The 27,737-nt window shown below is 36.6% G+C and overlaps 1 protein-coding gene and 1 long non-coding RNA gene across 9 annotated transcripts in view; one reads left to right on the forward strand and one right to left on the reverse strand.

The window, feature by feature from the left end:
- LOC145551529 (uncharacterized) overlaps positions 1-24,116 on the forward strand; it is a 29,829-nt gene extending 5,713 nt beyond the window's left edge. Inside the window, exon 2 of the long non-coding RNA XR_014087398.1 lies at positions 23,387-24,116. This is a non-coding gene — a long non-coding RNA (uncharacterized LOC145551529). The remainder of the gene's footprint in view (positions 1-23,386) is intronic.
- The window catches only part of LOC103464192 (epidermal growth factor receptor substrate 15-like 1), a 202,366-nt gene continuing 175,320 nt past the window's right edge, over positions 692-27,737 (reverse strand). For 4 of the 8 annotated variants that reach the window (XM_081606682.1, XM_008408134.3, XM_081606681.1 and 1 more), the window contains one exon: positions 692-8,533. In XM_081606682.1, the coding sequence (XP_081462808.1) occupies positions 8,387-8,533 (147 nt within the window). In that variant the 3' untranslated portion in view covers positions 692-8,386. Of the gene's footprint in view, positions 8,534-17,485; positions 17,503-24,237; positions 27,238-27,737 lie in introns of those variants that run through there. The other 4 variants (XM_008408132.3, XM_008408133.3, XM_081606680.1 and 1 more) reach the window with 3 other exon arrangements.

Raw genomic sequence — 27,737 nt, forward strand, 5'->3', positions numbered from 1 at the left:
AATTTCTTTATAAAGCAACATTTTCCCCTCTTTTCCAAACTGCTCTATCATCTGCAAAATCATAATTGAAAACAGTAATGGACTTCCATTTTCTACTATATATTTTCCTGAGATTACTTCACCAATTCTAACTTGAATTTTCCTATCTGTTAAAAAGTCTTTAATCCATTTAAATATTTTCTCTTTCACACAGTTTCACCAAAACGCTGCCAACCATAAGGGCTGGTCACTCCAGCGCATGAAGACGACGCTGATGACACTTTCAAAAGTGTAACTTTAACACCAGCTGACTGGACTCATATACACACTTTTGGGTGTTAATTCAACACTGGCATTTTTACTGTGTATTCACAGGATTTTAAATTCATTTCTTAATTCATGGAAATACAGCAATTGCAAAACTGTGTTTTTCAAAATTAGCAGAATATCAACAAAAATCTGCTCATATTTGCACCTACTGACATTTTATTAAACAAAGTAGAGAATATTTAGGCAAAAATGCTTGTGGAAGAGAGATAGTAACACAAATTGCTCTTAAATTTGTTCTTAAATTTGTAATTGTTTTGTATTTATTTGTATGAAAAAATAGATAATTTTGGATGGAATTTTTACATTTTAGAATTTAAACAAATCTTCAATACTTCAAACCTGTTAAAATACAAAATACAGCACAAATTAAACAACATTCTAATTTCCTTTAACTTAAACATTTATTCTATTTTGTACAAAGGAAAAATAATTATCAGTGTTCAAAGTAAACCTAACTGTCCTAACCATTTACCTTCAGCCAATCTTCAAAGTTATAGATTCAGAAGTTCATTAGAGCTGCTGCTGTTAATGGTTGACAACACAGCAATGACACACACATATCTAAACTAAACCTCCAGGCCAACATAGAATGCATCTTTAAAAAAAACTTTTTTATCCTCATTGTAAAGAACATTTTTGAAAGAATAAATCAAAAATCATCAAGTCTCCTTCAGAGGATACAAATGTGTGCATTACACTTTAAACATAATTTAAAGAATTTGAAATAAAACCGTTTTTTTTTCTTTGTCATCTGATTGTAATTTTGGTGAATGTGTGGATATTTAAGTGTAGCAAAGTTTTAGTAGATTCCAAAAGTCATTGTTATGGTGTGAAGGTTCTGCAAGAATTTGAAGAAAGCAAAACAGCTGAATGTACACACACACACACACACACACACACACACACACACACACACACACACACACACACACACACACACACATAAATATAAAACCATGAACAGCAAACTGGTTTGGGATGATAAAACAATTTAGGAACAAAGGAAGGAGCGGCACAGCTATGATAGAATTGTAGAATGATAGTACATAGAGGGTACTAATCTTTAAAGGTACTGACAATAATTGATGGCATAATAGCTGGAAAAAATTGAGAATACTGGAATTTTTACTTTAACCCTAACATTTTTTCCCAAAGCAGGCTGGTCAAAAAAAATCTACAAGAAAACTAAAAAACAGCAGCATTATATCAAACTACTGTTCTCTGTTGTGTTGCAATGGAGACAATATATCAAGTCAAAATGATCAATCTGAGTGCCTTTTTCTGTGTTTTTAAAGATAGGAGTTACCAGGAAGAACTGTTTAGCATTTTGTTTTTCTATCAAGAAAACTTATTCTCAGACAACACAAACATTGATGTATTTTACCACACAGACAAATTAATTTCAACAAACAAATATGCAACTTAAGCAAAATAGAAAGATAATATTGGATTTTTACAAGAAAGCAGATCTGAGGTCACACAAATAAATAGTTTGTAGGAAATGGGCTGAACAACAACAGAAGGCAAAGGTAAATGTATAGATACTCATAGGGTTGTCAAAAATAATCAATATTTAATGATTGTTCAATTATTTTATATATTTAAAAATAATGATTTTTTTTTAAAGACACTTATTCACATCATACTATAAACTAAGCTGTACTCGTCTTAGCAAGCTACCCAAGTAAGAAAGCTACCTTTCACACAATAACACTGCAGACAGACTCAGCCCATCACCTTGCAGCCGTCACTTTAAGAATAATGGCTGCCATTTGTAACAGTGAGCTGGAGTCGAAAATGTAAAACTCCCTGTAATAAGGCAAGTATGTCCAAGAACCTTTATGACATTCTCTGGTACAAAGGTAAAAAGCATGTTGTTTGGTGGCATTTTGCATAAGCAGCAGATAAACAAGAAAAACTAAAGAAGAGTTCATTATGGAAGCTGTGCTACACAGTAATGAAAAATAACCAGGCAGCACTGCAAACTTGGCAAAGCATCTTATAGACATTTAAAATGTTCAGTAACATTTAATTTCTTCAACAATTTCTGCATATGCCATACAGCAAAATATGTTATCTGCTTAAATGTTTGATAGTTATTATTAGTCTCTTTTTGTTTCTGTTTATTAGTAATTAGTAACTATGACCAACAATACAACATAACATTAATTTCAGTTTTTGGTTTGAAACTCCAACAATTTGAAGGTGCAAGTTCACAGTTTTAATAAGTGGTATGCATAAGTTAATTTTTACCTTTATTTTATCCTTTTGTCTTACCAGTTCATGACCATGAGAAAAACTTGAGCTCAAATGATACACAATCTGCAAAATCCAATTGATGTTTTTACGTAGCAGAATGTTTCAGTAAAGACTCAATGATGTTCTCAAGGTGACGATGCGATGCGATGCGATGCGATGCGATGCGATGCGATGCGATCCTTCCGAAAATTCAAACACACCAGTCAGTATTGGACAAAACGACACTCCTCCTGTAAACTGCTTACAGGTGCACATTGGACTCAGACAGCACAATCAGCAAGGACAAGAAAAATGCAAACACTTAGCATTCAAGTACAAAATACACTTTAGTTTACTGCTGGTCAATAAGTTAGCTCAGCTGGCAAGCAGCATAATTTAAAACAAAATACAACAAAAATTGAAATTAACCACAAAAGACAATATGGCTATGCAAATATACAAACGTATAGCTAACTATTTTTACCATTTGAGAATCTGGTTACAATACATCAGCTTTGTGTCACACCTGATGACTTTGAGGACAAAAATGTGGAAAATCACTCATTCTATTATATTAGTCCTTTTACTTCAATTTTCTAGGCTTAGAGGTTTAAAGTATCTTTTTTCACAAATATTAAAAACTTCTTTGTGAGCCTTTGAGGGTTGAAAAGTGCTACACTATGGTGATGGAAAGAATTCAGACCCCTTTTTTCCTCTGTTCCTTTGCAGCCATTTGCTAAAATCAAAGAGTTGATATTATTTCTCATAATAATATCAACTAGATAGAAATCTTTTATCTAGATTTCTATCTAGATAAAAGATAGAAATCTTTTATCTGTCAAAGATAAAAGATTTCTATCTTTTATCTTTGACAGATAAAAGATAGAAATCCAAATATTTTTGCGAATTTATCAAAAAAGAAAAACTGAAATATCACATAAGTAGTCAGACACTCATGTTTAACTCACATGCTGTCCATTTATTCCGATCCAACATGAGATTCTTCCCCTTCATTGGAGTCCAGCTGTGTTTAATTAAACTGTTTGGACTTGATTAGGAAAGTCACACACCTGTAAGACCTCACAGCTCACAGTGCAGGTCAGAGCAAATGAGAATCATGACATGGAAGGAACTGCCAGCGAGCTCTGCAAGGCGCATTTCTATGCCTTGTTCCTAAACTTCCTAAGAGCACAGAGGCCTCCACAATGCTTAGATGGAAGAAGCTTGGGATGAGCAGAACTCTTCCTAAATTTGGCCGTCCAGATAAACTAAGTAATCACTGGAGAAGAGCCTTAGTGAGAGAGGCAAAGAAGAAGCCAGAGATCACTGTGGCTGAGCTCCAGAGATGCAGTAGAGAGATGGGAGAAAGTTCCACAAAGTCAACCATCACTGCAGCCCTCCAGCAGCCGGGCTTTATGGCAGAGTGGTCCAACAGAAGCCTCTCCTCAGTGTCAACAAGACATATCAAAAACTGTCATAGTGTTTGCCAAAAAACACATGAAAGACTCACAGACTTTGAGAAATAAGACTCTGGTCTGATGAGAGAAAGATTGAACTTTTTGGCATTAATTCTAAGCGGTATGTGTGGAGACAATAAGGCACTGCTCATCACCTGCCCAATACAATCCAAACAGTGAAACATGGTGGCAGCATCATGCTATGGGATGCTTTTCAGCTGCAGGGACAGGACAACTGGTTACAATTGAAGGAAAGATGAATATGACCAAGTACAGGGATATCCTGAAAGAAAACCTCTTCCAGATTGATAAGGACCTCAGACTTGGCCAAAGGTTCACCTTCCAACAAGATAATGACTAAAATAAAGCTAAATTAACAAAGGAGTGGCTTCAGAACAACTCTGAGACCAGTTTTGACTGTCCCAGCCGGAGCCCTGACCTAAATCTAATTAAGCATCTCTGGAGAGACCTGAAAGTGGCTCCACCAACATTCACCATCCAATTGGAGGGAGCTGGAGAGGATCTGGAGGAAGAATGGCAGAGGATCCCCAAATCCAGGCGTCAAAAGCTTGTTGCATCATTCCTAGAAGACTCATGGCTCAAAATGGTGCTTCTACTAAATACTGAGCAAAGGGTCTGAATATTTGTGACTGTGTGATACTTCAGTTTTTCTTTAAGAAAGTTGCAAAAAATTCTACATTTTTGTTTTGTTTTTTTTTTCTGTAAAAATGGGAAAAAAATAATTCCCATTATTATTTGTACATTCATGAAAAATAGTATGAAAAATGACTACAATTAAACAGAGTGAAAAATTTAAAGGGGTCGGAATACTCACTGTAAATCTGGTTTTATTGAATTTCAATAAATAATTAATAAAAGCAAAAAATTCAAATCATGTATTGGTATCATCATGGGATAAATATATGGCTAAATAATAAACAAAGATATTGTAAAGTAAGTAATAAAACCTTCTTCTGAGGTTGCTGTTCACTTATAGACTGATCAACCCAGGAAAGACACCTGAACTCTTCTAGGTGTCTTTGGTCTCTTCATGTCTCACCAAAATGATTTAAATTCATATTCTTTACTGCAATAAGTTAGTTTTTGAGATAAATTAAAACTGTCAGTATTGTGGGAACATAAGCTCAGCAGTATAAAAAAACTAAATCCAGAGAGTGCTTATTTTGTCAAAAAATGACATTATAGCTGAACGACATCTAAGCAGAGATAATTGCTGCGTCTGTTTTAAGATCATGTTACACACTTCTATTTTACATTTTTGTACATACCATGGAACCATAGCATTTTTATCTACCATCCCCAATACCTACCTCTACCTAGTAGATCTGAACATTATATATCACATGTACTGTGAGGAACTGGTTGAATTCTAGCTCATGTTTGAATAACCATGCTTTCAGACTCCCTACTCCTGTAATGTAATTTGCAACATTTGTTGCATGCAGCAGGTAATGATTTAAAAGGTTAAGAGTTGGGAGGTAATTCATGATACATTCCAATGCTAACACTCAGAAGAAACTGGAAACCAAAACTTTTCCAAACCTTGAAATTGATTGTTTTTTTCTTTCCCAGAATCAGACCAGACTGAATGGACCCATTATTTGGGGTCTAGTACTACTATGAACCAAAAGTGGTAATACTGTTTACTTATTTGTATTTTCACTGCAAATCACATCAATATTGCAACATCCACCATACTGTTGCATATGTTTTCCTCATATTACACGGCATCACCAAAACAATCTGAAAACACCTCAGATGGAATTTCCAGTCTCTGGACTATGTGTTGTAGTCATTTCAATGCAGCAGGTTATACAGCATGTAAGCAAACTAATACAAGTTCCTGCAGAAAAGTCACAACTCTGATGAAAGGGTAGAACTTGTTGAGGTTTGCACACTTTGTTTACTCAGAGAAACAAGAACAAAAAACCAAATACTGCCAAAGAACACACCGTCCACTCTGGAATGCAATACTTAGGAGTGTGAAGGGCAAAGCTCCAGGCTGGAGGAACGTCCCTCGTGGAACATTTTTTGTGGGTCACATGAATAATGTTCAGTATAGAAACCAAGATATCCTTTGCAGCGATGAGAGTCATCCTCAGGGATGGTGACTGGGGTTCAGGAGGTTGGCTGTGGGTGAAGGAAATGACTGAGCTGACAAATGTTTACAGCTTTGATGTCCCAGTTTGTTCTGGGAGGGTTGCAAGATGCAGCCAAGCTGGAGTCCATATACAGTTGAAACCAGATATTTACATTCAAAAAGATGCTAAACAAGTTCCCCCTTTTAATTTATGTTATTAAATCAGACTAAACAGTCCTTTTTTTTAAACCAAAATTATTTTTATTTGCTAAACACCAGAGTAAAGAAAAAATTTCTCAAAAAAGTTTTTTTTTTACTACTTTTTCAGAGTCAGAAGTTCTGACAGAAAAAAACTTGACACTACACTGTTAGTCTGCCCATCACCTTGTGGATATCAGCATCACTTCAAGCACATCATACTACTGATCAACCCAAGTAATGCTACTCGTGTAGCATTAGGATAAAATCTAAAAACATTCTTCAAGATATACAATATGAGAATTCTGGACCCCACTATGTCTGGTTTATCCATCACTTATTTCTAGGTGCCTGAAAGTGAAATTTTTCTCTAAGCAAATATTAAATGCAAGTCCAGCATCGAAATATCCCGACCATCATAGGAGGTTCTGTGTCCCACAGATGAACATGTGTTGCAACCACAGGATAAAAGCAAAAACCTTGTGAAGATGCTGGTATCTTCACAAGTTCTACACCAAAGGTGAAAATATATTTTTACAAATGAACTCTGGGACAAATACCTTCTTTTTTGAGACATGTTCTGTTCTCTGATCCAACTGTGTCCAAGTGTTTTGCCATTGCTGCATTCTCTTGTACGCCTGAGAACAGCATCCCAAAATAGTGCCAGCTCTGTGTTTAACTTTACATTTCTCGATACTCGACTAAATGCAAGTCAAAAAAAATACTGTGACTGTTTAGTTTAGCATCTTCTAGTCACAAAGATGTGAAAGATGGGCTGAGCTCGGGCACATCCCAAAAAATAACAGCGTGAGGGAACAATATGATGCGGAATTATTAAAGTGACTTCTCAAACATCAGCCCAAAAGTTTAAAGCTTTGGGCAAATCTCTGATCTCAACTGATGATGGATTATTTCCTTTTCTGTTCCTCAAAAAGGTGGAGATGTTGTGTACAGTTATCTTGATGTGTAGCATATCAACCAATTTGTATGTGGAAGTTGTGATGTGAAGTAAAGTACAAGTTAACTTCACTTCCTGCCTCATTCTTGTCATACTAACAAAACAGATTCTACTAGCGTTGGCCCAGAATGTATGAGTTTGCCTAATAACCTGTGGGAGGGACAACACAGGAGTGACCCCTGCTCTGTCCTTCTCAGTCATTGTGTCCTAGGGTAAAACTTTCCTTGCCTACTTATAGTGTCCTCTCACAAATTTTGGAGCTTTGGAGGACTGCAAGGCACAAGCCCAACCTGAGTTGGGCCTGAGGCCGGGATTGAGATTGGGCCTGGGCACAAACCCAACCTGACTGGTTTGTGCTCTGGAGTCCTCCTCAGCTGTATGGAAATAACTGATTTCAACTGTTTGTGTCTCTAGAGAGCTCTGGTACTTTGGAATTTCTGAACAATTCTGTCTTGCTTGACCTTCTATACTAATTTTGTGTGGCACAAAGAGGAATATCAAACTATTTTGAAAGCATTCTAAAAACAGAGTGAAAAAATGAATATCTAACTCATTTCTGTACATCAAATAAAGATTTTAGAGTCCTTAAAATCTTGATATCTTACCTCTTAGTTATGTCTTACTGATTGCTATTGGTGATCATCTAATTTTCTTAAACCTGATCATTTCTTTGTTAAATGATTTTTGTGGCATTATGCACAAATACTAAATACCAAATTCTATGAAATATTAGAAGAGAAAACACTCTCCACTTCAGTTGGTCACTATGACATGAATCTACATCTGTTAGCTTCTTTGTTGCTCAATGCCAGGTGAACTGACAAGCTGTTTTTCCACATTGTGAATGTACCAAAAAAAAGAGCTGCTATAGACTCAAATCCTGGTAAATTGTTTTGTCTGCTTGATTTAGTTAATATATCAGTCTTGATATCCAGAACTAAAGGGGTAATACACAGTGTATACAAAAGTTCCTCTTCCTCATGTCGTATATTAAATCACTTTTTTTGTCATGCATCCAAACAAGTTTTGCAGCTATATGTTAAGTATGGTGGTGCAAGGTTGTGTGTGTGTAGATGTGTTCATATTATAATGTCATGTGAGTTAGATGCATGTTGGATTTAGATGTCATGCATTAGACATCTCTGCCTTGCTAAGGGCGATGGCCAGCTCCAGGTCCTCCTGTTCCTGTTGTCTGAGCCTTTTCAGTCGATCTCGCTCTGCCCGCTCACTCTCTCGCTTGGCCCATTCAAGTTGCTGAGCTTCATTCCCAAACTGGAGAAAGAGAGATAAATCTTTTTAAGGCAGGTACTGGTCAAGTTCCAGTTATTTTAACAAGTAAAAGTGTTTTTAAATTCCTAAGTATCTAACTTGTAATAATGCTTGTATTATTGCAAGTTTAAATAAAAATTTGTAAATCAGCTGCTTTATAAAATAACTAGTTAATAATAATAATAATAATAATAATAATAATACATTAAATAGCATACTATATTACATAGTAATAGCTACATCTCTAAAAACTCCAGATGTAAAACTATGAAGCAGAGGCATGAAAGCATGACTGCCAACCAAGAAATCATGATCTGACATAAATTTGTTATAAAAGTATTACTGATTAGACTTTAGCTTTAATAACATAAAGCTCCATATTTTTAAAAGTTTAATCAGTAATACTTTTATAACACATTTATGTCAGATCATAATTTCTTGGTTAAAGTCAAGTTGTCATAACAAAGACATTTTGAATAATGTCAACTTTGTATTAAAAGTGTCAGAATTTACCGAATGACACTTCATGACAACAGTCATAAATATTCATGAAGACTTCATGTTCATGACAGATGTTATGTCATGTTTATGACAGTATTATTTACAACGCGTCAAATAAAGTGTGACCTTACACTCTCTACACACAAACAGATAAAAAAGTAACCTAAAAAACCCAAATCTCATAAAGACAAATTCCAACTGAATAGAAAAATAATTTACCAGAGAATTTGCTCAATGATAATCTGATAATGTGTTCAGTTTGTGAGATTTAGTGCAAATTTCTTTTCAGCCACCATAGTCTAAAATAAGAACATTAATTTGTGCAAAAGCAGACATTACGGTACATTGCTGCCTGACAGCACTGATGAAAGTCACTAATGATATTCACATGGCCTCATATAGTGAATTTATTTCTGTTCTTTTCTTCTCAGTGATGCTTCTTGATATAGTGGATCTTAGACAGACTTGCAGTGATCCAGGAAACACAACATAGTTGTTTCCCTTTAATTGACAGATTCCAGTTTCAATTAAGGGGCTTCTTGTAGAGGAACACAAGGTTCAGTGTTTGGTCAAAGTTCTCAGTTTATATGCTTCCAATCGGTAAAATCATCAAACAGTATGGGATACATTTTTACTGTTATGCTTATGATACTCAACTTTATTTGTCCATAAGTCTTGATGAATCCAATCAATTAGGTATATTACAGATGTCTTGCAGACATAAAAACCTTGATTATTCAAAATTTTCTGCTTTTATATTCTAACAAGACAGAAGTTCTTGTCTTTGGAGAAGCATTTTGAAAATGAAACTCCTTTGCCAATCACTTAATCTGGATGGCATTAAATTAGACTCCACTAATAAATTAAAGAACCTCTGTGTTATTTTTGACTAGGGTATATAGTTTAAATTCCATTATAAACAGGTTTCTAAAATTTAATTCTTTCACCTCTGGAATATTACCAAAATGAGATTTATCCTGTCCAGGAGTCACACTAAAAAACTAGTCTATGCATTTGTTATTTCAATGCTCCTCTAATACTTTGCTGTCAGAAAGTCCACAAAATGTAGGTAAAAACATTCAGTTGATCTAAAATGCTACAGCAAAATTACAATTATGAAGCGAGATCATATTTCTATTTCACTGACCCTTTTCACATAAAAAACCCCTTAATAATCAAACTCCACCATGCATAGGACATCTGATTGTTCCACATGTTTCTAACAGAGAACTTTTCTCTCTGATTAAAGGTTTATTTCTGGTTCCTAGAATTTCAAAAAGTAGAATTGGAGGCAGATCTTCTAGCCATCAGTGGAGCCAGCTTCCAGCTTTAGTCTGTGAGGCAGACATGTTGTCTGCTGTTAAGACCAGGGTAAAAACTTTTCTTTTTTGATTGAGCTAGAAAGGGTTAGATTATTCTGAGACCACCTATTATTAGACAGCCAGGGAAAAACACAGACCACTTTCAGTTACATTTTTACCATAAAGTTAGAAGTTATTTCATATTTTCTCTCAGTATGTTTCCTTTTCATTGTTGCTGCATCTGTTCAGCTGACACTTTCCTGGGGTGAGATACTACTGCTCCTGTTACTAACTTTTAAGTGTTCTTAAACACAGAATGTATGGAATTCAACAGCATTCTTATTAAATTACAGGAATTCTGTTGAACTAAAATTACTTTATCTAAAAAGATAGCTAAAAGAGAAGTGATCCTTATTCCTAGATCAGTTTGTTTTCTTAGCATCTGCTCTGTCAACTTAAACCCCCAGTTGGTCATGGCAGAGTGTTGCTATTGTGAGAAATAAATAGACTAAGTACGGTATATAAAAATGTTAGCATACTTGAAGCCAGACAAATTATCAGTATACTTCAAATTTGTTAAGGATTATTTAACTTGAAGCATGTTATTTTGGAACAACTAATTTGGTGCTTAATGTATTTTAACTAATTAAGTTGTAGAAAATCACAATTTGAAGTGTACCAAGTTTACTATCACATGCTTTTTTGGAACAACTAAAGTTATACTTTGTATCTTTAAGTATATGGCATTTTATGCAGGGGTGAAAATAGGGGGGTACAGTCGTGGGTACGCAGCACCCGACCGTACGGACTAGAGGGGGGTACGCAGTACCTGCAAGAGAGGGGAGCGCCTGTCTGCTGTAAAAAAATCAATGGGTTCACTGTGCAGCCGTGACTGATTAGTTTTACAAGAACATTCTAAAACACGACTTAATCAGTTAATAAATAACTTTTATCAAATTTCATATTGTTTCTGAACTCTTTACTAGAGAAGGAGTCCAATAACACATGGATCGCGGAAGGTTTTGAGTCGATCTCGGCATTAGGTGACAAACTGAACGCCGCCAGGACGCTGCGACCAGCCCGTCCTCCTCTGACTGGCTTATCAAAATGTTCGTAACTTTATTAAACAACAGCAAAAAATTCAACAAAACACGTTCAAATTAATGACCCAACCCAAAACAATCCGCGTACAAGTAAAGGTGGAGGCGATGGGTGACAACAGACACTAAGTCACGTTATTGCTTGGATTTTACGGCGCCACCTTAAATCCCTGAACTTCACATTTTAACGGAAAAAAGCTCAACGCGACTTGGATGTAACGAGTAACGAGATAGTTATGTAGAAATGTAGTGAAGTAGAAAGTACAGATACTTACTGTAAAATGTAGTGGAGTAAAAGTAGAAAGTATCCATTATTAAATCTACTTAAGTAAAGTACAGATACACGAAAACTGTACTTAAGTACAGTTCCCATCACTGCAGAGCAGGAGTTAAAAATTAACTCATCAACTACCACTGTTTTCAGGGGAGTACTTATTAATCATCGCAAAATAAATATCAAGCCTGCAAACCTAATATCATAACGGACTGAATGTTATGTTTTTAACGTAATCTCTGCTCGGCTTGTAGAGCGCAGGAGGTTGCCAGGGCAACGGGTGTGCTTAAATGACAAAGAGAGACGGAGAGTAAAAAGGTAGGAGTGGTTTAGAGTTGATCACCTGTTCAGGTTGTTTTACCTTTGTTTACCTTTGTTGTGGCGCTTTACAGCCGCCGTAGTTTCTGAACGTTCAATAAACGATAAACTTGGACTAATTATCTCGTTCTGTGGGAGTATACGTCATTCACAACAAACATCAAACACGGTAAATATTTTACATTAAGTATTTAACAAACAAATGTCTTCTACCGCGATAATTATGTGTAATTAAATTAATTGTCTAATATAAAAAATAGTTTGGTGCTGTCGGGCTCAGAGTCTAAGATACGGAGCCCTCCAGGGGACATGAGGATTTTTTTTCTTTTGCGTCCCCTCGCAAAACTTATGCGTTCCCTCATTAAAGGTTTTGCATTTGCTCACAATAATCTACTGATCAGTTCATGTGGCATAATTGAATACTGTAAGCCATGTTTACGGTGACCGCCATACTTTCTGCTTTAATACAAGCTTAAAAGGTTTTTCCATGGATTATTGAGTTATTATCACGGGGTAATCAGTCATCTGATTGTGTCTGTTGTGTTCGTCTGAATGGTTTAAAGACCTGCTTTCTGTGTCGTTCCATCTGAGCCTTAACAGACATCAACATGCAGTAAATGAATCGATTTTCAATCAGTTTTTTGCACCAAAGCGTTAATAATAATAATAATCACGTTTTATTATTATAAAACACAGCAAACTAATGGTGGTAGAGGGCAGCACTGGGTTAACGTGGGGAATCTCATCTGTCCGTGTGTCAATCAACTCCAAACCTCTTCTTTGTTCTGTCACAATTATCAATTTATTAAATTTTTATTATCATGCTCCAAACTTTGCAAGGACTGATCACCCCACTTCACCCGCTTCCTCATACACAGAGCCAGCAGCCAGTCACCTTCCCCTTCATACTTGATGACGTCTCGCCCACATCGACACGCCCACCACCAGGTGTCAAAGCCACGTGCTCCTATCATATCAATAATTACTTATTTCATTCATATGGCTCTTACAGAGCCTCAGTGAAAACGTGTTTATTATTATTAACTCTTTGGTGCAAAAAACTGATTGAAAATCGATTTATTTACTGCATGTTTATGTCTGTTATGGCTCAGATAGAAAGGCACAGAAAGCAGCTCTTTAAACCATTCAGACGAACACAATAGACACAATCAGATGACTGATTACCCCGTGATAATAACTCAATAATCCATGGAAAAACCTTATAAGCATGCATTAAAGCAGAAAGTACGGCAGACACCGTAAAAAGGCTTACATTATTCAATAATGCCGCATGAACTGATCATGCGGCATTATTGCAAGGGAACGCAAAACCTTTTGCGAGGGGACGCAAAAGAAAAAAAATTCCCCATGTCCCCTGGAGGGCTTCGTACTAAGAGACTTTTCCTTTATCAAACAATTTTGTTTTTGCCTCTTATTTAGTGGAAATATTGATGTTGATGAGATTTTCTCCAAAATAATAACCTTTTTCAATCTTTATAGCTCCACTGTTGAAAATGAGAAGCTAACATTCACAAATGACACTGAAATAAAATAAAGTCCAACATCTGGTTTGAGGTGATTCCTCTGGAACCTGTTGGAGGAAAAACATCCCAACTTCAGAAGATGAGCTTTAACCTAACAGAGCTCTGTGGTTCCTCCTGTCAGTATGAGAGTCAGGGTGAGGAGGCGCCATGTTAGGAAGAGAAGTGGAAGCTGCAGGATCTTCAGAACAAACAGGTCATGATGCTGGGCTACTGATTATCCCTCTGTCTGAACACATGATCAATATAACCAGTTTAAAAGATAAAATGAATGGTTATATGCCAGACATGGAAAACTGAGATGACTCCATGCCATTATGTTCAGGATTTAGGTCTCATGGCATCTCAAGATGTCAACATTGCAGCCAGTGGACTGAAAGAAATACAACTTTATTTTGTAGCAATTCAAGAGCTACCAGCTTTTATTGCTTCGCAAAAAAATTAATCAGCACAGAAACTCCAAAGCACACAAAGAAGCAGTATATATACAGGTTTTCCCCCAGAAAACTTGCTAAGCCTGGTGGTCAGGGCGGTCCACTGTGTTTTTGTATTAAAAGATGTTAAGTTGACAGGAAATGTAAAAGTATTACTGTGTAATTATATGTTAAGGGAAAACATCTCCAGTGAAATGCTATTTAAACCCATAACTAGTCTAAAAACATCAAATTTTCACTTCTGTTTAATCCAAGTTAAGTCAGCGGCTCCATCAGGCCCCCAGGACTTCAGGGGCCCCATAAACGCTAATATTTTAAAATAGACCACAGATACTTGTTTATTGAGATTATCAATGCTGTTAAATTTGATTCAATTGTTTAGGCATACATAAATTAAATTATTTTAAATTGTTTAACATTTAAATACAAGATTTTAAGGAGCTGGCAAGTTTACTTTGTAAAACTTCAAATAACAATATTCATAGTTAGATTGTTTTGATACCATAGCAACAATCTGATGCTGTGAGTTTAATTTTTGAATTTACAAATACAAATTAGTAAACTGCGATTATAACTTATTGCTTTTTATGCTGACCAATTAAACTACTCCCTTCTGCCACTAAATCTAACACAGAAGCCGTTAGAGATGCTGATGATTTTAGCAACAAAAGGGGCCCCTAAGTCAGATTCTGCTCCAGGCCTCTTACAGCCTTGGACCGGCCCTGTAATCTGCTGCACTACGCAGAGATGAGCAACAAATGGGAGATTTAATTCAATGCTGATAATGTGGCTTCAGTAGCTCTTTCATTTCGTGTCTGTTGAGGTTTTTAAAAAGCATCACAGAAACTATTTTGGTTGGTCGAGTTTCTCAGATCTCCGTGCGGGTAGACATCGCATTTGATATGGTTTGATGCATCGTGTAACCGGAAAAATAATAATAAAAATACTAATGAAATAATATAAAATCAGCGTGATGCGTGACTTCGAGGAGAGCACAAAAGCTCCTCACCGGGCTGAACCTGCATGATGAGGTTAGCGCTGCTCGTTATCCACTAACGCTCTGGCGAACCTTGTGAGAAAATCTGCCCCCCTGTGTCGGGGGCGTGCATTGCAGCCAGAGAAGTGGATCCGGCGGATCTGACCATTTTCACGGCGCTTCTGATCAATTTTTCGGTAAAAACTACTCATATAATCATGTCAATGTTGTAACTTTCAGTTTAATCGGCAGCTATCAAAATCAAAGTACATGCATAAATAAACAAGGTCTTGTGTGGAGGTCTTTTTACGCTGTTTTGTGTTATTTTTAACGTGAAGTGAATCAATCTTTTTTTCAGCTTTTGTCTCGTAAGCCTGACAAATAAAAGTCAGTCAACAAACACAGGTTTCCAACACGTTGTGTGCATTTATAATTGTTCATATCTGATAAAGGAGGAGGAGGGAAGCTGGCTGATAGCAGGGCACAAAAATAAAGACTTCCTGAAAAGATCAGAGTGTAAACTTTTTGGTAAAACCCGTTCTAATGTAAAATATGACATTACTGGATTAAGGAAATGTCTAGTATGCTATCACACATAATATTATTGAGAATTTGGAAACAAGTGCTTTTTATTTTCCAAAGTTATTGGAGAAGAGGAGAGAATGGATATTTCAGCTGCCTGAAATAATGTGTTCACCCTCTATAAAATGGAAACAAATTAATTTACCTGCAAGTCTTTTACTGTGTTCATTCACTCTTATCATCAACAATAATTCCTGTGATTTTCATAACATTTGCTCTTTTTTTTTGCCAAAGTTAGGATGGGGGAACAAAATATTTTAACCACCTGATAAAATCTGTTCCCCCCCTTAAAATGGAAACAAATTAATTTACCTGCAAGTCTTTTACTGTGTTCATTCCCCTTATGATCAACAAGAAATCCTGCAAGTTTGAAAACATTTGCTCTTTTTTGACAACCGCTTGATAAAATCTGTTCCCTAGTTATTCCTGCCGTTCACATTGAGCTGCGCAACCAGACCTAACGCAGCGGGTTTTAAACTCTTACCTAGAGTTCTCCAAAGGATCATAATTCCTCACAGTAAGTTGACGTAAATATCCGTACAGGTCAGTCTGGGTCCAGTTTGGGTGAAAGGAGGCGCGCGCGATCCGCGCTGAGGTAAAGCAGCGGCAGCGCGCGAGGCAGCTGTGTGATTAGTCCGCGCGCTGTCGGGTATAAATGCATAAACTATAAACCTATCTATTATAAACCTATCCTTTAGGAATAAATCTGCTCTGCTAGTGAAGTGCTAAGAGGAAAAGAGACGCTTGCAGCCCAGCTTTAAACAAAAAAAAAAAAAAAGGATTTTATTTTTCTCTCTAGAAATGTAAACCAGCAACGCTTAGCCTGGCGGCGGGGCTAGTTAAGAATGACGGGCCGCCAGGCTTATAATACACAGGAGGAAACCCTGATATATATATGTATTTTTTTTATTTTATTTATTTTTGTCATCGTACCCCCAAGAATTTAAAACTACTTTCACCCCTGATTTTATGTAACATAAACATGCTTGATGATTAGTGTATATATTAAGTGTATCATTTTTGTGAACAAATTACATTTAAAATATATTTAGAATGTCTTTTAAATATATAAACTTTATATATTTAAAATATTAGTAGTGTGATCACAGTATGCTCCAGGTAAACATCTGATTTACTATTATTGCTAATGACGTACACATTTTGACTACTTATCAATGTCTTTTATTATTCTGCTTTGCCACTTTGTACATTACATGCTTCATACACACTACAGTACACACCAGGCTAACAGAACTCAGAAGAATCAATTACAACAGTTTCTTATTGAAAAAAATTACAATTCACATTTTTCAGGAGTACAATGCCAATATATTGTCAGAATTGTACAAACTGTTAATATATTAAAAGTTCACAGACGATATGCTTATAAAAATTAGCATAATAAAAGAATAGGTACAGTTTAGAGGTATGATGCGTGTTGGAAATTGACACAATGTAAATAAATTGAAATGAATTAAAATTATTTTTCTGTGAACAAGAAATGGTTGAAACCAAGTACTAGATCAGAAGACCAGAATGTAAGTGACCATACTTTTTATTCTAACGAAAAAACAGCTTTAAATTCCACATTTCCTAACTTCCATAAATTAGAGAGCTGCATTGTAAGAACAGTGCTGTATAGTTTTTTGAAGGTTTTACAAAACCTTATAAATGTTATACAAAACTAAACAATGAAAAACAACTGCTAACTGCAGCCGGTTCCATGTTAAAATGGAATACTCTTCGTTTATTTTGTAAAAGTTATCCGATTGATTTTTTTTTCTAAATATCCTCAATGCTAATTTTTTTGCTTATTTTTCTTCCTGCTCTTTGTGTATCATGCATCTGATATATAATTAAATAATAAAAAAGCAATTCTAATTAAAACCTAGTTTTATGTGAATCCCTCTGTGTGCTCAATTTCTTACCTTGACTTTATCCGGTCCTGTTAGAGGCGCAAAGAACACATACAAGTTAAAACCTAATCATCAGTCAAGTTACCAGATTTAACTATTTACATTTCTCAGTGACACACAAAGACATGAAAAGGGAATAGAAATCAACATCTTTTAAATGCTATCTGAAAATGAGTTTCATTCTGAAACAGGGGCGGATCTAGAAAAATATTTATGGGGTGGCAAGAGGGTGGCAGTATATATATATATATATATATATATATATATATATATATATATATATATATATATATATATATAATATTTCGTATTATAATATTTCGTATTGTTTTTAACTTGCATTGTTTCAAAATGAGCTTCATGTAGCACCGAGGCTTAAATACAATTTCTTAATGTAGTATAGTTAATTATTTTTACGTCTTTCATACTCTTGCTAATTGGTATTACTGGACTGGACAGCTGGTCGCTATGTGATTCATTGTGTCCAGAAAACCATTTTATCCCAATACAGGACAAGGAGAATCTGTCACAAAAATATTAGTAGCGCCATCATTTGTTATTAGATATATCTATTAAATACGACTTAAAATAAAGATTAGAAAACTGATGTTTGATCAATTCTCCATGATATAAATCTATAAACAGTTTAGTTTCTGTTAGTTCTGTCAAGATACAAGAAAGGGCGAATATCTACTTATATTGGTCAATTGTTTTATTTTAAATATGCTGTAGGAACCGTAGTTTGACAACTGTTATAAATATCACCATGTTTTTAGAACACAGGGTATTAGCTCAGTTTTTGTCGCTTGTTTTAGGAATTGCAGCGGCTTCAGTGGCGCCACAATAAAGGTACAATAAAGCTGATAAACAGGTGAAGAACCAAACAGAACCACTTCTGACTGTTCGCAAAGCCAAACATCCAATAAAAGTTCCACCAAGCCGCTACTAAGGCACTGGGGTCATGATTCTAGAGACAGGCAAAACAAGGTTCAATGTCCAAACTTATTGATTGTTCTTGGTGATTTATTTTCCTCTTTCACCAAACAATTACAGACATCAAACCTTTATTTGTTCTTATGCTACCACTCTTAAAAACCATCGATCCCAAACCCAAATGCCTGCTGGTCCTTCTCCAGGCCCCTGCACTTATAGAAAGTGGACTGACGCACATTACTTCCTGTCTAAATTTAGAAAATAAATAAAATAAGAAAACAAAAAAATAAATTAAATCAACAATTATCAACCTACAAATAAACTCTGTAAATAATAAAAAAAATTGAAATTTAAGAATAAAGTAACAAAATTCAAATGGATAATGAAAGAAAGAAAAAATAGCTCCAACAACTTTTATTCTGCCTTTTCTCGCTCTGTGTCGCTTTACGCGGACCCGTTGCCATGGCAACCGACAGACAACAGCTCAACGAGCACACAGAGCAGAGATTACCGATCAGAGGAATCAACACCAAAAAACAAACATTTCCCACACAAAAAAGTAGCAAAAACACTAAAACAGAACATCCAGTCTGTTACATTATGCTGTCAGGCTTAATGTCTATATTGTGATTATTAATAAGTTTTCACCTGAGCACAGCGGCGGTTGATTAGCTGATTTAAACGGCTGCTCTACGGATGACGTGGTGGGCGGGTTGTTTAATGCTAACGGAACCAAAACACACCGAACTGCGCAGCACATGCTAAGTTATCAAAGTCAGTAGCAGACTAACAACAGTTAGGCTAGTATACTGACCCACGCTCACTTGTTCAATGTTTTCTTTAAATTAAAACGTTTCCTCACCTGTAAATCTGAAGCCCTTATTACCATTATCTATGGTTGAATAACTACTAAACATTGTTCTGATCTTTGCGTGATGTAGTATTTTCCCTGACCACCGATATTCCTGACTCAATGGACAGCAATGGCGCACACTTACAAAATCACGTCATGTCCAGTCCAGTAAATAACATCATCAATGCGCGCTCGCGCTCTGTCCTCCTCGCACTTCCCGCTACTTAGCAGTAGGTTCAGGTTACATTGTGTTGCATTCAATGTTGTCGGGGAAAAAAGAGTTTCATGCGCTTAATGCCCGATTTGCCATAACTATTTATTGAATTCATTGTCGCTAACTGGGGTGGCAACAGGGGTGGCGAGGCTCTCGTTTGGGGTGGCAGTTGCCACCCCTGCCACCCCGCTAGATCCGCCCCTGTTCTGAAAGCAACTCCACTTGCTTTAAACAAGAGATTTTCAAAACTACAACTAATAAACCACTAACTAAACTACTGCTACCTACAGTGTTAGCAACTACAAGTGGTGCTATGAAAATTAAACTAAGTGGAAACACAACAATCAATGACCCCTTTAAGTAGAAATAATCTATTTAAACAATAATCAGGGAGAATGTCATCTGTAAATAGAAAAATTAATAAAGCATGTCTAATATGACACCGATCCAAAAGTGTCACCACAAATAACATATTGATTGAAATGTATTAATTCAAAGACATTTTTTCTTATCTTTACTTACACAGGGGTGTGAGCTGTGTCATGCTCACACAGAATGGGTGATATGTGGAATCTATTTAAATAAGTAACGATAAAAATGTGCTCTTACAATTTTTTTTTCTTTGGTGCCAGTGTTAAATTACAAGAATGCTGTTTAACTAAAATGGTTTAATAAAGGACAGCAAAATAATATCCAGTCCTCCTTGCTTCCAAAAAAGATGGTTAATTGCTGCCAGTAACTGGCAAAGAAATACATATTTACATTTATTATTTAGCACATAAGCACTAAAAAACAATTAAAGTTGTCTCTCATACCTAAGGGATTTAAATTGCAGAAGAAAACAGTCAACAACAACAATTAAACGATTGGTCTTGCATAAGTGCCAAAATTATTTTTGAGTCTTAACACATAAGGACCTCAGAATTAATTCTTATAAAACATGTATAAGAAATATCCCAAATTACTATCAAGGGTTTGTGCAAAATTGTTTAAAAAGATGGCTTATATAACTTTCACAGCTTCAATTGAACAACCAAATGGAAGATAAAACACAAAAGTGATTGGGTAATAGGGATATGTAATATGGCATAAAATGCATTTGACAGTATATATATATATATATATATATATATATATATATATATATATGTCCAGTGTAAATATAGATGTGTGCTTTTTGGTCTGGGAGGGGTAACATTTAATCTTTACTGCTAAAAACAATTTTTAAAAACACAACAGTAACTGGGCTGCACAGTGGCGCAGTTGGTAGAGCTGTTGCCTTGCAGCAAGAAGGTTCTGGGTTCGATTCCCGGCCTGGGGTCTTTCTGCATGGAGTTTGCATGTTCTCCCTGTGCATGGTGGGTTTTCTCCGGGTACTCCGGTTTCCTCCCACAGTCCAAAAACATGACTGTCAGGTTATTTGGCCTCTCCAAATTGCCCCTAGGCGTGAGTGTGTGTGTGCATGGTTGTGTGTCCTGTGTGTCTCTGTGTTGCCCTGCGACAGACTGGCGACCTGTCCAGGGTGTACCCCGCCTCTCGCCCGAAACGTTGGCTGGAGATGGGCACCAGCAACCCTCCCGACCCCACTGAGGGAAAAACGGTGCAAGAAAATGGATGGATGGATGGACAACAGTAACTGACAGGGCCCTGATTTTTTTTTAAATTTCTGTAAATTTTATTTTATTTTTTTGTGGAGGGCCCCCTGTCATCAAGGGCCCTTAGAATTGTCATAACTTTTCCCCCCTATACCGCGCCCCTGGTCATTTTTGACGAGTAACATGTTTGGTGTTTAAGAGGTGGTGTCATTTCTGAACTGAACTTAAATTTAAATCCCAAGGTTTTGTTTACTGTTTTTTATACTATGCGCTTCTACGAGGTTTTTTGTATTATGCTTGTGGTTTTGGAAAGACCGTCAGTCCGTCACTTTGTCTCATTGGTGCTTCCCCGCTGTCTGACGTTGACATCTGCCTTTCTCCTCCTGAGCATTGCTAAGACAGCAGGAGGGTTAAAAAGCAGAGTCCATTGGTCTTTACCTTGTGTGGATCCTGGCGGGGGTTGCACCAATCCTTGATGTGCTCCTGGTCTGACCAAGCATTCCCGATCCAGGTTCATATAATTAATGTTTTTGCCTTTTTAACAAGCTCTTGCCTAGCACTGTCAAACCATGCTGCTACCCGCTTGTTCTGTCTTGATGTCAGCCATTACATCATCAACAAGCATTACCTCAGTTACCCGGTAGACTGCAGAGTTCTATTTCAAATTTCTATCATTTCTACTGTATACGATATATATTGCAAATTCCTATTGTGTAAAATGAGGAATTTTGGAGATATGTTTTTTCGATGTAATGAATATGACATAATGACAATTAGTCCAAAGGATCCAACTCTATGCTAAGCTAATTTGCTGCGGTAATTTTACTTTAACCTTTGTTCAATATTTTTTTACATTACATAAATATAATATTATCATGTAGATGTATGCTTCTATTTGAAATAAGTAATGTTAATGAATAAACAGTTTTCTACTCTGTAAAGTTGTCACCCTCTATAAAAGGTGATTTTATTAACATTTTGTTGTGTGTTTTGTAGTGTCCTTGAGTGTCAAGAAACGTCCCTATTACATTAAATAAAAAAACGCTCAGGGGCAAGATTTTCAGCCGTAGAGGTTTGATGCGTGCTGGAAGCTCTATTGCAAGAACTTAAAAGTGTGTTAAAAAAAGAACAAAGAAGCACACTGATTACTAAGTACAGACACACATATACACACGCAAACGAACACGCACACGTGTGTATGTGTGATTCCACATACACACACAGCAAGTTCATGCAGGGTCAAACAAAAGGTTGACAGTTGAGTGGTGATACTGCCGTGTCTTGTGTTAGAGAATTCTACAGTCAGTAATATTAAGAAGCAAGAAAAAAACATCCCATTTAATATCTGAAATGTAAACTTCCCTAAAATACTTTGGTGTGTGCAAAAGCTTGCATGCATTTTTATTTGTAGTATTTGTTGTAGTACTGTTTTGGTTTACATTTCTCAAAACTTCTAATGTATTACAAATGATAACATCTATAAAAAGCAACTTCCTAAACCCTAAAACAAAAATAGCTTATTTCATCCACAATGCTGTTTGGCTGCCAGCCTGCAGGGTCGTGAGCAATGTGTGGGATTGTGTAGGATTGTATTTTGTATTTTATTACAATATGCGATGACACTTATTCTTTTATTACAATATGTTAATTAACTCAGTATGATTTGTCATAATGATATCATGAAATCATTATGACAAATCAAAATGATATCATTATCATTGATATCACAGCTGATATCACAGCTCTGCTGCTCTGGAATGTTATGTTTGCACATTCTTGCACTGGTCAGCTAGAACAAATCAGAGATAGTGTGAGTCCAGGTTTTGCACCTGGAGTTGCAGAATCTCAGAAATAACAACTCCTTTTTAGGAAGTATGACTTCTAAAACCAAAACTGTTAAAAGTAACCAACAATCATTAGTTATGCAAGCAGACGGTGCGGTAATATTCCAAAAGCGGTTTGAATCTATTACCCACAGTTACATAGATTTAAGCCACACCTTACGCTGCGAAACAGTCAGATCTGACTGAATCTATGCATTTTTTCTGTCTGATTTCTGAAAGACATCTTTTGCATTTTATTAAAGTTTGGTTGACTTTCAAAGACGAGACTGCTGACTCGTCTTTGATCTGTCTCATCATGAACCTGTGGGAAGATGTGTCTTCATTTTTAACAATTGCTGTATATATCAATTAAGTTTGGGTCCTACCCAAGCTCCAGTTTCTTAATGCTGTTATTTTTTAACTATAAGCCAATACTTTTTTACATGCCTTGATTCTTTGCTGTGATAGAGCTAATACACTGCTTTTTACCAACAGGTTTCAAAAGGCTGGACAGCTGTGAGATTAAGAGGACAGCAGAAGTCCAAGAGCAAATTTACCTCAAAACAAAAGTGATGCTGAGAGAGACAACGAAAGAGAGACTAAGGAAGTGTGTGTGAGGCTGTTTAACTCTGACACTAAAGACGACGACTTTGGTGGTTTCAGTGTGCAGGAGTTAGACGAGGAGCGCAATCAATTATTTTTCCTTTTGCTTTAAGCAGCCATGTTCCAACAATAGTTAGGAAAAAACATTTACGATATGCATTTATATGCTACTAGTACGTATTTCATTAAAATATACATTTCTGTATAAATATTATGTTAAGCCATACTTGTTTGTGGCTTATGACTAATAGTCTGGAAATTACAGTGTTCACTCAAAAAATCCCTCCATTTGTCAACTCATTGCACATGGAACATTTCTCCAATGTTCTTATATTTTTTACCTCCATAATTTGTGAGAATTTTTTTAAAGGTTTTTTGGCTTTAGTGGCTGTTGTGAGATTAGTTTCTATTGTACATCTGGAGTAACGGTAGTTTGGTTTCATGACCATTAGGGGAGCACTAGCAAACTATACAGAGAAACTAGTTCAAATAAGAAAGAGTTCATGTTGTTACCTTATGCCAATGTTTCTCAAACTTTTTCAGGCTGAGGACCACCTAACCTGAAGTTGCCCCCACATCTTTATATATAATGCAACCTGAAATGAAAATATTAATCTCTTAACTCACGTATTGTTGTTTTCTTTTATCATCCTACTGAGAAGGGTGGTGCTGTTTGGTAAATGTGACTGGCCACAACAATCCATGAACTTGTGTTTTGAGTTATTCATGATTCTGATGTGTGGAGTCTAAGCTTTCCAATCATGTCAAACACATAGAAATGAAAGAAATTGTTCGTTACTACCAAGTGTTATGTGCATTAATAACATTTAGGGCTATTTGTGATTTAGAAGCACAGTTACAGAAAAATAGACTTGAGTTGCTTTAACAGAAACAAAAAAATCATTTTCAGCACCATTAAGTATAAAAGTAATTAACCCATTTCTAGCAATTGTATTTAATTAATTTAATGTAATGATTTTTATAAATAAAAATAACAATAGTTGTAGATGTGTAAGCAGAGCATCAAAGACAAACAAACTAATAAAAATAACAAAGAACAGTTCTCATTAACTGAGTCAAGTCCTACTGCTCACCGCATAAAAATCCAATCACTCATGAACAACATCAACACTTAGCAGCAGCTCTCACTTAGCTTCCTCTGATCATAAGTAGTCCTGGAGTTATTTTCTTTCCACCAGCATCTGCAGACTTTCTTTTCAGTGACTTGGTTTTAAGCCAGTTTTCCAACATTATTTTTTAACACACTCCTTTGGTAAACTAGCTGTTGCGACAGGTGCATTGAGCTCTATCACAGCAAATAAACGTTGGTTTACATGCAGCACCTCATGGACCACCAGTGGACCACAGTTTGAGAAAGACTGCCTTATGCTGTAGCCAAATAAAGAAGTATGGCTTTTCAACTGACGATTACCTCTCGTGACTTCCCTCATACTATGACATGGTGTCAGAATTAAGGAATTAAACGCCTACAAAGAGAGCACAATGGCAAAATTTGGACCTCCAGAACCATTTGATTTTACGCATCCTGAGGAGTGGCCAATGTGGCGGAAGAGATTCTCCCGCTTCAGAGTCGCGTTGAAACTTAACAGAGAGAGCAGCGAGGTGCAGGTAAATTTGCTCCTGTACTCTATGGGGAGAGATGCTGCACCTATTTACGGCTCTTTTGTGTTTTCTGCCTCAACAGAGGATATGCCACATCCAGAGTACGAGTTCGCTCTAGTGATGCAGAAATTTGACAAATACTTTGTTTCAAAAAGAAACGTTATCCATGACCGCGCCTGTTTTCACAAAAGGAGCTGGAGGGCCAGTGAGATGGTTGAAGCTTTCGTGAGGAGTCTATATGAGCTCGCGCAGCACTGCAAGTTCGGTGCGGGGAAAGATGAGCAGATTCACGACTGGATCATTATCGGAATAATGAATAAGAAGATTTCTCAAAAACTTCCAACTAGAAGCGGACCTGACTCTGGAGAGAGCCATCCAGCTTGCACGTCAGAGTGAACAAGTGAAGCAGCAAAGTGCAGAGCGCGTGGAAACTACAGTGAATGAGGTGAGACAGAAACAGTTTAGCATCTCAAAGAGGAGCTATGAGAAACCATGGCAGAAACAAGAGCAGAAATACGCGAGAACAGAGAATTGTCAGAGATGCAATAGGACGCATGAGAAAAAAGAAAACTGTTCAGCCTGAAATAAAAGATGCAGAAAGTGTAACAAAACGGGACATTTTGAGGCTGTGTGTAAAACTAAAATGTTAAAACAACTCAGAGCCGAAGCTGTTACAGATTCAGATGAGGATTCGTTTTTTATTGGTGAACTGTTCCTTAGAGCAACAGCAAAGTCAAATATCAATGAGGAGTTGGATTCAAACACTGACTGGAACATTGAGCTGCTGGTGAATGGCAGCCCCATGAATTTTAAAATTGACACTGGTGCTGATACCACAGTCATGACAGACACAACTTTCAATAATCTATGGCAAAATCCAAAATTTTGCCATAGATTATTGGCAAAATTATCTATGGCAATTTTACATAAGTCCAGATCAACAGTGTAGAGTCCAGGTGGAAAGGTCAGATATGTGGGTACGTTCCTCGCTACCACCACACACAACGGTCAGAGATACCAGTACTGGATTACAGTTATTAAAGGACAGTTTGTCAGTAACCTATTAGTGGCAGAGCAAATGGGACTGGTCAAACGGATCAATGCTATCAGTGGTGACTATTTGTTATCCAGTGACTTGTTCGGAGAAATAGGACTACTGAACTGTGCGCCTGTTAAAATTGAGCTGATGGAAGAGGTAATTCCATACAGCGTCAATACATCATGCTGAGTCCCTTTTCCCCTCCTTCCAAAAGTGGAGAAAGAACTAAAGTGCATGCTAAATCTTGGGATCATTGAGGAGGTTACCGAACCCACAGATTGGTGTGCCCCAATGGTACCTGCTCCAAAGCGCAACAAAGATGAAGTCAGGGTGTGTGTAGATTTAAAACGATTGAACAAGGGCGTGACGCATGAATGCTACATTTTATTTACATTAGATGACATAACACCTCAGCTGGCCAGAGCCAAGATTTTCTCCAGTCTGGATGCTTCTGGTGGGTTTTGACAAATTCCATTGCACCCCAGCTGCCAAAGACTGACCAACATTCATTACCCCAATGGGTCGTTTTTGCTTCAAAATTTACATTTACACACCTCAAACTTTAACAAACTTCTCCCAAAGATTTTGAGCTATCAGCTTCATCTTCATCAGTATACAATTGAGGGATGGGTGAGTAAAAGTTCTCAAAATCTTGACTTTATTTAGCAGTTTTAGGGTGTGTGGCCAAGCCATGAACTTGATGTACACACCAAAGCAACTGCAATGCTATAACTTTGAAATACAAAGGTCAAACCCTTCAGAACAGGAAGTCTGTTTTTTTATTTTATTTGAAAGCTCCATCTCTGAACCACTTGGCCTAATCAAGATGACCCCATGTCAGAAGACAGATAACATGTTGCTGTCACTTACTTTAAAGCACAAAGAGATTTTCGTGGAAGGTGTGGCTGTGGTAGAGCGGCAAAGTCAGATATCACACTGTTGCCATTTGTTTGACTCTAAATTCTACTGATTCCAGACAAGCTGCACCAAAATCACTGATCGATGGTAATCCATCCGCCAGCAGGAATCCAGTCCAATATTTGGTGGGCGAGGTCTAATTCTTCCACAATGCCCCTGAAATCTTCAAAAAAAAAAAAAAAAAAAAAATCAGCCCCAATTCTTTCTTTTACCTACAATCATAGAACTTGGTACACATGTGAAGCTTGTCAGGATCTATTAAAAAAGTCCCTTGGAGCCATGGTCCAAACCCAAAAGGAACACTTTTCGGTCATTTTGGATGAAAGTCACCATTTTGTTTTTTACACACGTATCTTGAGCAAATTCCAACAACTTTTGACATGCAGACTTCATAATTACTTTAATTTGGCTGCATCCAAGCATGTGGGTGTGGCAAGAGTTCGAAATATAACTATTGGCTACAAAATATTAGTGTGGAATAACTTCCAAACTAATGCTCCCAGTTGAATCACACTTTCTGTGTCATAAAAGACCATCACTCATTACATTCACATGGCCAGTATATAACATAGCCTTAGCCCCACCCCCTTCCAAAAGGAATTAATCTATTTTGCCACTTGTTGTCTTCCTTCTACTTTTTGAGAGATTTTTATCTGGAGACAA

The sequence above is a fragment of the Poecilia reticulata genome, chromosome 4 (assembly GCF_904066995.2).
Source record: "Poecilia reticulata chromosome 4, P_reticulata-male-v2, whole genome shotgun sequence".
NCBI classification, from domain to species: Eukaryota; Metazoa; Chordata; class Actinopteri; order Cyprinodontiformes; family Poeciliidae; genus Poecilia; species Poecilia reticulata.